General features: G+C 37.9%; 1 protein-coding gene and 1 pseudogene across 1 annotated transcript in view; both read left to right on the plus strand.

Moving 5' to 3' along the window:
- Positions 1–6,293, plus strand: part of LOC138838622 (zinc finger protein 568-like) — a 38,627-nt gene extending 32,334 nt beyond the window's left edge. Inside the window, exon 8 of the mRNA XM_070038027.1 lies at positions 5,834–6,293. Coding sequence (XP_069894128.1) covers positions 5,834–5,889 — 56 coding nt within the window. The 3' untranslated portion in view covers positions 5,890–6,293. The remainder of the gene's footprint in view (positions 1–5,833) is intronic.
- Positions 614–4,630, plus strand: LOC138838651 (zinc finger protein ZFP2-like; annotated as a pseudogene).
- Positions 6,294–13,137: the final 6,844 nt, after the last annotated feature.

Below are 13,137 nucleotides of genomic sequence, written 5' to 3' on the forward strand. Positions count from 1 at the left end.
GATCTCATTTTCTTTTAAACTAGTATTATGCAGGTAGGAGGAAAATAGGAGAGTGGTAGTGCTGCTATTCTCTCATCAGGACAATAGCTTATGAGTTGTGATGGGCATAGAGTGAGATTCAGAATGGAAGCATTAAGAGTACGTTGATGAATAATTTCAGTAAATATTTCCTAGAAAAAAATAGAAAAATCTGAAATACACAAAAACATTATTTTCCATTGTAAAATATCAGTACTATATTCATAGTTAGTACGTTGCAGAGAAAAGTTTATATTCTGCATAAAACAATGCTTTGATAGTTGAAAATCTTGTAACAGTTAAAATGTGAGAAAATACCTTTACAGTAAGGAATTTATGGATCTCATTTATGTTTTTGTCTATTTTTCTGTTATGCATTTTAGATGTCCCACAAATGGAGGATGTGATTAGCACCTGTCAGGAGAGTCACAATAAGTATCTCTCTGAAGTAGCAATCATGAATAGTAACCCAGAGGAGGAAAAAGTGAGACTTATAAGAAGTTTTAATTTGAGCTCAAAACAGAAGTCAGAACTGATTAAGAATAATGGGAACTCCTTAGAGATGAGGACAGAAAAGGTCACTGGGTGTCAGAACATGGGTGTTTTCAGTGAACCTGGTAAGATGTGTGCTGTACATAGTCCCCAGGTGTCTTCTGTAGTTGAAGAATATAAACAATGTAAAAGGTCTTTCATTGAGAAGACACACCCTATTGTCCCTCAGAGAACACACACAGGAGAGAAACCATATGAAAGTAAAATGTGTGGAAAGATTTACACCAGTAAGGCAGATCTTACTGTCCATCAGAGAACACACACAAAAGAGAAACATTTTGAATGTAACATTTGTGGCAAGTCTTTCACCTGCAAGGCATATCTTACTGACCACCAGAGAACACACACAGGAGAGAAACCTTATGAATGTAACATGTGTGGAAAGTCTTTCACCAAGAAGTCAGACCTTACTGTACACCAGAGAACACACACAGGAGAGAAACCTTATGAATGTAATATGTGTGGAAAGTCTTTCACCAAGAAGTCACCTCTCACTGTCCATCAGAGAATACACACAGGAAAGAAACCTTATGAATGTAACATGTGTGGAATGTCTTTTACCCAGAAGTCACACCTCACTGTCCACCAGAGAATACACACAGGAAAGAAACCTTATGAATGTAACATGTGTGGAAAGTCTTTCACCCAGAAGACAACTCTCACTGTCCACCAGAGAAGACACACAGGCGAGAAACATTATGAATGTAACATGTGTGAAAAGTCTTTCACCAAGAAGTCAAACCTTACTGACCACCAGAGAACACACACAGGAGAGAAACCTTATGAATGTAATATGTGTGGAAAGTCTTTCACAAATAAGTCACCCCTTACTGTTCACCAGAGAACACACATAGGAAACAAATCTTATGAATGTAACATGTGTGGAAAGTCTTTCACCCAGAAGCTGCACTTTACTGTCCACCAGGGAACACACACAGGAGATAAACCTTATGAATGTAACATGTGTGGAAAGTCTTTCACCAATAAGTCAAACCTTACTGTCCACCAGAGAACACATGCAGGAAAGAAACCTTATGAATGTAACGTGTGTGGAAAGTCTTTCACCCAGAAGCTAAACTTTACTGTCCATGAGAGAACACACACAGGAGGGAAACTTTATGAATGCAACGTGTGTGGAAAGTCTTTCACCAAGAAGTCATACCTCACTGCCCATCAGAAAACACACAGGAAAGAAACCTTATGAATCTCATATGTGTGGAAAGTATTTCAGCCAAGATGTATACGTTACTGTCAACCAGAGAGCACACACAGGAGAGAAATTTTATGAATGTAAGCTATGTGGAAAGTCTTTCACCCAGAACATACAACTTTCTGTCCATCAGAAAAAAACCCACCAGAGAGAAATGTTATGTATGTAGCAGGCATGGAAATTCTTTCACCTGGAAGGCACAACTTAACCTCCATCACAGAACACAAGGAGAGAAACTTTATGAATGCAACCAGTGTGGAAAGACCTGGAGGTCACAGCTTAACACACATAAGTTGATTCACACAAATGAAATAACTTAGGATTTTACCAAATGGGAAAGTCTTTGACTTGTAAGACACAGCTCAGGGTTCATCATAAAACACACAAAACACAGAGACACACAGACACACACACACCCTCACAAACAAAGAGGAGAGAAATCCTATGTAGGAAAAATAAACAGAAAGGTTTTCAAGAAAAAGTCCTACCTCAGTTTGCATCAGAGAACCGACACAGGCGAGAATATACAAATGTAACAATTGTGGAAAGTCCTTTACCAAGTATTCATGGATCCAAGTTCATAGGAGGCACACAGCGGAGTAATCTTAAAAATATTACAAATGTGAATAAGGGAAACCATGGGACCTATTATTTGCAATATCTATTATATGTATGAGTCAAGCAGAAAAGGTCAGATAATGTGGTGTTAGGAAAATGAACCCTTAGCTATGTATTTAAATGTTGTTTTTTTTTTTTTTTTTTTTTTTTGTCGGTGGTGAGGCTTGAACTCTGAGCTTGGGTGTTGTCCCTCAGCTCTTCAGCTCAAGGCGAGTGCTCTACCACTTGAACCACAGTGCCACTTCCGGTTTTCTGGTGGTTTATTGGAGATGGGAGTCTCACGGTGTCTCCTGCCCGGGCTGGCTTGGAACCTCGATCCTCAGATCTCAGCCTCCTGAGTAGCTAGGATTACAGGAATGAGCCACCAGTGCCCAGCTGTTTTTTTCTTTTCTTTCATGCATTTCTTTCTAATGCATTTATAAGATTATTTCTTTGTTGCTTTGTATGTCCCTCCCCCACAGTATAATTCCTGCTTTTACTATATTTGATGTCAGTATAATTTGTGGAGGAGAAGGGGGAAAACAAGTCATTTAAGCATACAAGTGGACCTGTTGCAACAATGAGAAGTACAAGTTGTCAAGTCGAAAATGAACTTTAGAACTTTGGGTGGGGGGGAGAATAGGGTGGTGGGCCGGGGGGAGGCTGAAAAGGGATGTGAAGGGCAAACAAAGGAGGAGGCTGCAATGCTTGAAAGGAAATGTACTCATTATCTTGCCCATGTAATTGTAACCCCTCTGTACAGTATGTTCACAAAAAAATAAAATGAAAAATATTACAAATGTGGAAATCCTTTGATCAGAAAGAAATACCTCATGTTTATCAGAGAACTGACTCACATAGGAGAAAAGAAAGTAGTGCATAGAACATATGTGAAATGACTTTCAATCAGAACTGGGTATTCAGCATATGTGAGAGCAGAGACAGGAAAGAAATTATGAGAATAGAAAACATTTTGCCCGAAGTCCCATCTGTACAGGTATCAGAGACCTGGACACATGACAGAATCTCTGTAAATATAAACATGAGAGGAAGTCTTTCAACCAGAAGCCAACCTTCAGCAAGTATTAGAACATTCACCCAGGAAAGAAGCCCAACGTAGCAAAATCTTTGTCAGAAAACCTCTATAAATATACAGAGAAATCCTTCATGGCAGAGGTAAGCTAGGTGTGAAGGGAAACCATTCTTCACTCTTCAGCTTTCTTTGAGCCAACATTTCTCATCCTCTCATCGTGTTGAGTGGGGATGGTGTCATTCAATATTATCATTTGGCAAATACTTTTGCTTGAGCTCAAAATTTAAGGGACTTACTGCTCACTGAGTTGGTAAAGCACCCTTTCTTTCTTTTAATTTAAAACCTGCAATTAAAATGAGCAATGACACTCCCTCATGTGTGGAATCTTAGCTATTCAGGAGGCTGAAATTAGAAAGGTAGTATTTGTAGGCCATCCAATGCAAAAGCTTCATGAATATGGTTTCTTAGCCAATAAAAGGATGGATCTGGTCATATGTGCCTCTCTTGTTTGCTACTTGTGATATGTAAGTATAAAATTAGTGTGTTGAAAGGCCCAGACAAAGAAGCAAGACTCTAAGGTGAAAAATCAGTGATACAAAAGGGCATCTAGTATAGAAGGTGAAGGAAGCCTCACAAATTTTGTCCCTGAATTCAACCTGAGGACCACTAATATGATCTTTGCAAACAATGCATTCTTTCAAATATTTAGTGAAAGAATTTGGATGTGGTTTACAGAATGATAGGTAAACAGACCTCAACTGAGATTGCAAAAGGACCTTTGCATATGTCTATATGAATTTTTTATCCTATTCTGTGGAAACCATGAGTCCTGCTTGGATCAAGTAATTAAGATCTTCTGATCTAACAGGGCACTGGTGCTTCACATTGGAATTCTTAATTGCTCAAGAGTATGAGTTTTAAAATCACAATTGAAAGGCCAACTAGGTAGGAAATGCTCTGAGACTGTTTTCACCTAATTTCCCACAAGTAGTGCTGTGAATCATGTTGATAGACTGTCATCACTTTTGTTCCTTTATTACAAAATCTCAGGGACAGTACCCAGGTCCTGAGTAGAAAGAACTTCAAGGCCGGGGAAGATATTGTTTAAAATGGGTTCTTTGGCCTTCATGCAGGAAAGTTTCTACTCCTATAGGAATCTGAAATACTCCATAGGGTATAGTCATGGTCCGTCAATTGAAGTTGATATTGAAATGTCTTAAAGCCTGGGTAATGATAAATTGTCACAAATAGTTTGGTATCTTTTGTCATGTGAATAGACATGCATATACCTTTATATTTCTGACTAGTTCATACATACTTGCAGAGGTTCAAGTTACTATGTAGGACAATGTGGTCCACATGTGTAGGAATTAGACATTCCAAGAGAGATCTCAACATATAAAATGTGGCCGAATATTTCAATATACTTGAAACAGTATCATAAGAAAAGAAGGAGTCAATAGTGATCATTTAAGATCCCAGAATACCAATATATTTGAATGAGAAAACAATGGTCTTCTACTGTGTGCACACAGATGTAGGAGAAAGAATCTTTTCAGTCTATTCTGTCCAGATGTGTAGAAGCAATTTTGTTGTTCTTCCCTTATGGATTGCACTTTATTTCAAGGCCACTCCCGGGGGTGAATGACAGGATGTTTAGTTTCAGCTCATTCTAAAAGCTACTATGTCCTGAGAAGAAAAGTGGTGAACCATGATTTGGGTACATATCCACCCTAGACCTAATCACTAAGAGTGGGTTAAGTTCTATAATTTTTCAGAATGTCAATGGTCCTACCACAAGGTTCATCCTGAAGCAATATCCAAAGTTAGGCTTTAGAAGAGGTCCCCCTTTCTTCAAAGATTTCAACTCTAAATTAGATTATTTTCAATAGCCATTCATTGAATGTTACTGGATAAAGTATACAAACATAGTCACATCTATGTTACAGAACATTGTGATATCATCAGCAGGGGCAATTCATATGACCCAAAGTCATGACCCTGAAGAGTCTGCTCCCCAGAGATCTAAGTATTTAACCCAAAACCTCCAGTTCCCAAGCAATCTTGATCCGAATGAGAGAGCAGGATTTTAGGTGAATCCTTGTTTCTTCCTGAGGTTAACCTGGAATGATGCATCTCAGAGTGACTGGAAGGGACAGAAGCCGGATACTGAGCACAGTGGGTACTGAACAAGGCTCTCATAGGATTTTCACTAGAACCTCAGGGACCACCCAAGGCCTCCTTCCATTAGCTTGAGCACTTATATCTTTAGTGTTGTCCACCTCTAGGTCATTTTTCCTCCCATAATTAGCATAGTATTAAGTGTACAATTTTCCTGCTCCTTTGAGAAACATCTTACCCTAACCTCTCTTTTCTGTTTCCTCAATGAATTCTGAGGTTCTTTTAAATTTTTTTTGTTCAAGGTTCTGGATCAGAAACATCCTTGTGTGAAGTCCCTGTTATAAAGTCAGTACTTTGAGAAAATCACTACCTGGAGCATCCACAGCTAACCATCTTTTCTTCACTTGTCCATGGGGTCTGAGCAAAACCAAGACAAAATCTTTATATGTGCATTCTAACTTAAATGTTTGTTACCAAAAGTTTGATGTAGAGACTTCATCAGGTGTGTTGGAAGTTGTTTGGGCTCATAGTCTAGGCCAGAACTCAAAATGGAAGGTACAGGAAAGAAAAGATTGGTGAGGAGCCAGCCGAGGAGAGGAGCGCAGTGCCAAAGTCTTCATGCAATATGCAAGCCTGGCAAGCCCGTTGGGACAGGAGTGAGGAGCCCAGAACAGGGCCTGTGCTACCCATCAGTACACCACCAGCACCACATGGCACCTCCAGCATGGGACATGGTGTGCCCAGGTTTTAGGAGGGCTGACTGTTGACACAGGGACCTGTTAGTCAAGTTAAGCCAGTGGCCTAATGTAATTGTCTTGTCTTGTGTAGATGATACAATTGCTGTGGACAAGAAGAATTGGTAATAAAACTATTGTGTGGTGAACTAGTTAAAATTCTTCAGGATATTTGTGTGTGTGTGTGTGTGTGTGTGTGTGTGTGTGTGTGTGTGTGTGTCCTAAAGAGAAATTGAAAAGTAATTCAGAGAGAACTCAAATGACAAGATTGTCAGACTTAATTCCTCAGCAAGATAGATCCTTTACAATCACAACCAATAAGTGAAAAGGAAAGGTTTCCTTCACTTATTTTTACCTACCTTCACAAAGACCATTGTGTTCAAGATAATAAGAACAGAAATGTATGTGTTGATGCTTACGGTTGTACAACAGCTAGTTTACAAGTGACAGCAGAGGCATAGAGTCTCTTCTGTATGCGGCCCCTGCACTCACTGGAAAGGAGGATAGTAGTATTGGAAGTGAACTAAGTCACTTGTAAGTTTGTCTTTTAAATTGCAGGGAAGCATTGACTAATTTAAATGAGCAGACTTTTTGTTTTGCTGGTCCTTAGGCTTCAACTCAGAGGCCAGGTGCTGTCCCTGAGCTGCTTTTGCTAAAGTGTAGCATTCTACCACTTGAGCCACAGCAACACTTCCAGGTTTTTCTGTGCATGTGGACCTGAGGAATAGAACCTAGCTCCTCATTCATGCGATGCAAGCACTATACCACTTTGCTACCTTGCCTGTCCTATAAGCAGACTTTTTATGTTAAAAGAAGAAAGAATAGGTTGGTACGTAGTATCCACCTTCCATGTGCAAGTCCCAAGGTTCAATCCCCCAAAGTGAAAGGAAGAAAGTAGAAAATGGAATGATATGAACTATACAGATACAAGAACAAAGAAAAATAGAAGAACAAAGGCAATGAGCAAGTTTTTAGGTTTTTGTTTGTTCATAATTGTTTCTTTTTTCTTTTAATTGTTAGCTGTGGGGTTTAAACTCAGGGAGGGCCTGGCATATTCCTTAGGTTTTTCACTAAACGCTGGCATGCTACCACTTCCAGCCAGAATGTCACTTCTAGTTTTCTGGCATTTCATTGGTGATAAGTCACAATGAATTTTCTGCTGATGTGGGGCTGAGGAGTGGAACCCAGTGCCTCATGTATGCAAGGCAAGCTCTCTACCACTGAGCCACACTCCCAGCCCTGCCTCCTTTCTGAAAATAGTGTGGTTGGGGCTGGCAATGTGGCTTAGTGATAAAGTGCTTGCCTACCATGCATGGGGCACCAAGTTTGATATCTCAATACCTAACAAACAACAAAAACTACCAGACACCCCTAGAAGCACTGGTGTTGTAGCTCAAGTGGTAGATTGGTAGGCTTCAGCATAATGAAATTCAGGAACAGTTCCCACACCTTGAGTTCAAGCCTCAGGAATGTCAAACAACAACAACAAATGAGCAAATGAAAACAAAAAACCCAGTGTCAGCAAGTTTCATTGATAAACACCACACAAACACACACACACACACACTTTTTTTTTTAAACCATATTCACCTCCTTTACTGTGTGTGCTCACCCTCCCAGCTCCAAATGCTACCTACATCCATAGGAGAACTTATTCTATGTTTCTGTTGTTTTTGCATTCTTATAAAAATTATTGTGGGGGCTGGGAAGGTGGCTCAGTGGTAGAGCGCTTGCTTTACATGCCTGAGGCCCTGGGTTCAATTCCTCAGCACCACATAAGCAAAAAGAAAATAAAAAGCTGAAAATGGGACTGTGGCTCAAGTGGTAGAGTGCTAGCCTTGAGCTGAAGACCTGAGGGACATGGCCCAGGCCCCAAGTTCAAGCCCCATGACCAGACCCCCCCAAAAAAATTATTGTAAAGGTGATATATATATACATATGCATCTGTACATACATATATCTGTCTATATATACATATATATGTACATATACATATGTATGTACATACATATACATATGTATGTATATCATATATATTTACATCTATGTATACATACATATGTGTGTATACATATATACCTCTGTGTATATATACACATATACATATATATATACCTATGTATATATACATATGTGTGTATATATGTATATATACATAGATGTATATATGTATGTCAAAGTTACATAACCCAGGTATTGATTTCATTACTTGATTGATTACTCAATTGATTTCATTACTTGTTGAACAATATGCATTTTTGTACAATTCCATCCCCTTTGGAAAGCAGCATTTATTTCCATATAACACAGTAAAATATACCAATATTAGGCATTGATCTCATTGTCTGGATGCTGTCCCTGACCATTTTATCTTAAGGATCTATCACTGGAGCCATCTATCAATTTCTACCCCTGGATTTTTAGGTGATTAATTGTAGATAAGAGTTTCTGTTTATGTGGTGCTGAGCAACCTAACCCAGGGCCTCATGCATGCAAGGTAAGCACTCTCCACTGAGCCACCTTTCTAGCCCCTACAGTAGCATTTTCAAAGGAATATATTAGGCCTTAGATATTTGTTTGTTGCACAGATTCAAAAAACCATAGAACCCAAACACTTGACAAAGTATGGTACCTATAGTAAACATGCAGCCTTTGAAAAACTGCCATTATCTGATGAACAATGAATTGTAACAACTATTTAGTAGGATTTAAATTGTAATAGGTATCAGAGGTGATTTACGGTGTATATAATATTCCCTGGAAATTATATTAGAGGTGATTTGCACTGTGTAGAACGATGTGTGCAGGTTACATGAAAACAAACTAAGAAATACACATCAGATGAGACAAACATAATAAATAGCAAAGTAATCACTAAAATGAAACCATGTTAATATTGTAATATAAAAATAGTAAATATATCAGGTACTGTCTGATTTGAACAGAAGAAAACATACTCAAAAAACTCAATAAGCCAAAAAGACATACATTAATTATTGAGAAATAAAAGTAAATCAGTATAAACATACCATAAGCAACAATCAATACTGAAAAATACAAGTAGTCATAATAGGAAAGGAAAAGAACCTCAGCACAAATTGTGTTACCACAGATACAGAGCATTGATAATAACAGGCAAATTATAAATCTGTATAACAAAAGTTCTATTCTGAAAAGTAAAGTCTACAAAGACATGATTAAAAGGACAAAGAATGATAATTTCTTTAATGTATCATTATGATGGGAGAAGTAATACTCCTCTTAATGACTGAATAACTAGACAAAAGGTCACCAGAGACACATGGATGACATTATCTTTACAAAATGCTGTTTATAAAGCACTATGCAATTATATTTACCAAGACAGACACACTGAGAATAGATCTGAAGACAAATTGTCTTGAAATCAGTAAGACAAATAAATCTATGATATAAGTACAATGAAATCCAACAATATGTTGCTAATAATCTAACAGTAAAACAAACAGAAGGAAACTAGAATGGATATGTAAAAATGTATGCTATCATTGTGATTTATTCAATATTAAAGGGAGCCACTTTCTTCACTTGTGAAATAAAAACAATTGCTTTCAATTATGTATGGTGTTTTCACATGTATATCTTCTGGCGGGTGTGGCAGAGCCATAGAATATGAGGGAAAGAGGGTGATGAAAGTGAAGTATACAACTCAAGAGTAGAGATAGGAGGAAGGGATTGTGAGATAGTGAAAACATGGAAGACACTGTATGAAAGGAAAGGTATTTATTACCTGACTCATGTCATTATAATCTCTGTAAACATGACTTCCATAATAACATCAAATTACATTAATTATAAAACACTACCTCCAGCATAAACGATTTGCTTAGTGAAGAAAATCTACCACAGTTAGAACGGTTACAATGGTTAGAAACACAATACAACACTTAATTTGAAAGATAAACTATTTCAGTTTAGGTTGCATATCAATTCTACATATACCAGTAATAAACTCTACTTCCCAGATAAACCATTTGAAGAAAAGTAAAATTAAGAGCCAATTGGAGGAAAGAGAAACAGAGAGAATGAAAGAGAAAAAGAGACAGAAAAATAGACAATGAGAGAGAGAAAGAGAGAAATAAAGCTAGTGAAGCCACATGGTGGTGGCTCATGCCTGCAATCCTAGCTACTCAGGAGGCTGAGATCTGAGCATAGAAGTTCAAAGCCAGCCCAGGCAGGACCATCTGTGAGACTCTTATCTCCAATTAACCACTAGAAAACTAGAAGTGGCAATGTGGCACCAGTGGTAGAGTATTAGCCTTGAGCTGCAGAGTTTAAGTATAGCACCTAGGCCCAGAGTTCCAGACCTACGACTGAAAAAAAAAAAGAAAGAAAGAAAGAAAGAAGGGATGGTAAAGGGAAACAAATGAGGAGGCAACAATGCTTGATAAGAAATGTATTCACTATCTTACCCATGTAATTGTAACCTCTCTGTATGGTATTTTCACAATAAATAAAATGTAATGCAAAAGAAAGAAAGAAAGCTAATAAACATGAAAAACAGAACTAATTGTGAAAATAGGTAAGAGAACTCCTATGAGAGCACCATAGAGAAAAACAGAGATTTCTATGAGTACAATCAAATAGAGCCTAAGTTTCAAGTAAAACAAAGAGCACAAAACAGTCCAAGAGTATTTACAGAGATTAATTGAAGTACTTATAGCTCACTCAGTCCTTTAGAATATTTGAAGTTATATTTGACCACACTGTTTCAGCAAATCCAGTAAAATTTCATTAGGATAGTTTAATATTACATATGAAGATGTGATGTCTGAGCAGTTGCTAGCCATCCTTCACCTTCTATGAGAAGTCATCTCCTAGGTGTCACTGAACCACATAACTAGTGGGACAACTTTCTCTCACACTCGCAAAAGTAGAAACAAACTGAAGCATATCTGCTCTTAATATAGAATATCTGATTTTATAATCTGCTAAATCTCCAAGCCATCTTTATTTATTTTTTTTTTTGTCGGTCGTGGGGCTTGAACTCTGGGTTTGGGCACTGTCCCTGTGCTCTTCAGCTCAAGGGAAGGGCTCTACAGCTTGAGCCACAGCACCACTTCTGGTTTTCTACTGGTTTATTGGAGATAAGAGTCTCCCAGACTTTCCTGCCTGGGCTGGCTCTGAACCCTGATCCTCAGCTCTCAACTCCTGAGTAGCTAGGATTACAGGTGTGAGACACTGGTGCCTGGTTACATCTTTAGCATTTTTAGAAACATGGTCCTGAAGCTGAATCTTTTTTTTTCTCTTCTTCAATCTTGGACACCCTTAAGTTCATAATGGAATGTCAAAATGAGAAATCAAAGAATCTCACTAGAGATCTTTCATTCTTTCTTGCTCTTGACAATGAATAAAGATTCTGGAACCATGGCTAGGAGCGAAGGCAAATATGGAAGTCAGAAAAGAACCTGTGTGATTTTACCCTAGATGTTCCTGCTCAAAACATGATATGTGGGCTGGAAAAGCATAAAGTCTTCTTATGGGAGAAGAATCATTCCTGTCTTAAGAAGAGCATTAAAGTGTCAACTAAAGAAATATGCACAGGGGCTGGGAAGGTGGCTCATTGGTAGAGCGCTTGCCTTGCATGCATGAGGCCCTGGATTCGATTCCTCGGCACCACATAAGCAGAAAAAAAAAGCCGGATATGGCCCTGTGGCTCAAGTGGTAGAGCGCTAGCCTTGAGCTGAAGAGCTAAGGGACAGTGCCCTAGCCCAGAGTTCAGGCACCACGACCGGACCACCCCACCCCACCCCAAAAAGGACATATGCACGGTCAATTAGCAGGTAGATCCACAGTATAAAAGCAATTGATAGCTAGGTTAATATGCTTATAGATCACATAAAAACTAAAGCTCCTACAAAAGATTGTTGAAAAATTGAAACCAAAAAAGGAAAACATGCCATGCCACCTGTTTACTAAAAGTAATTATCACTGAAATACACCTAGTGATATAAACTATTTTTCTATTAATGTACCATAAAGATATCTTAGGCCTCCATTGAGTATTTGTACTCTACCTCATTTATTTACATATTCAAACACATGTATGTTATGAACAGTATTTTCATACAAAGTTATAGATATAAAATATATACAACACATATTTTTGTTTTATAATATTTCAATAATGGTTGTCAAATGGCATGTTTCCCTTTATGCAAATAATTACCATACCTTGGTACAATGACTTGCAATTTGAGTTTGAACCTGCTTTGGCCAAAGGTACATCAGTAATGATCACATAAACACAGATTTAGAAGTCCATCACTTTCCTAAGTAGTCATATTAACAACCATGACCATTCTGCTGGAGATACAGGGCCTCATAAAGATGCAACATAAAATGCTGGTCAGAGGAGTGACAAAATCCCAGTCAACCATCCCCAGCCAAGGCACCAGTAGATTGAAGTCTTATGTGTTACTAAACAATATTAACAGAAAATACACCCCAAAATGTAGATCCATCAAAATTAAAACCAACAAATTATATCACAATGTGCTTTTGCTTGTACTTATTGGTTGATTACACAGGATATTCTATTATTCAGAGTACTGGTGTAATTTTTACAATTACGTAGAATGGTAATTGTTAATATAAAATACATGACCTTTGCAGTGACATATACAAAAAGTGAAAATCTATTCTGTATACATCATTGAGGTTGTTTTTTCTCAGACAGACACTATGAATCCTTTAAAAGCAATAATTTCACATTACTACTGGGTTTTTCTGTCACAAGAATGTTTTCTTACTTTGAAAAACTTAAAAGAATTTATTATAGACTAAGTGTTCACATTCACAATACTTAAGATCAAGAGTATACAGATTTCAAG

Source organism: Dipodomys merriami, unplaced genomic scaffold (assembly GCF_024711535.1).
Source record: "Dipodomys merriami isolate MVZ:Mamm:240054 unplaced genomic scaffold, mDipMer1.0.p SCAF_286, whole genome shotgun sequence".
Classification (NCBI taxonomy): Eukaryota; Metazoa; Chordata; class Mammalia; order Rodentia; family Heteromyidae; genus Dipodomys; species Dipodomys merriami.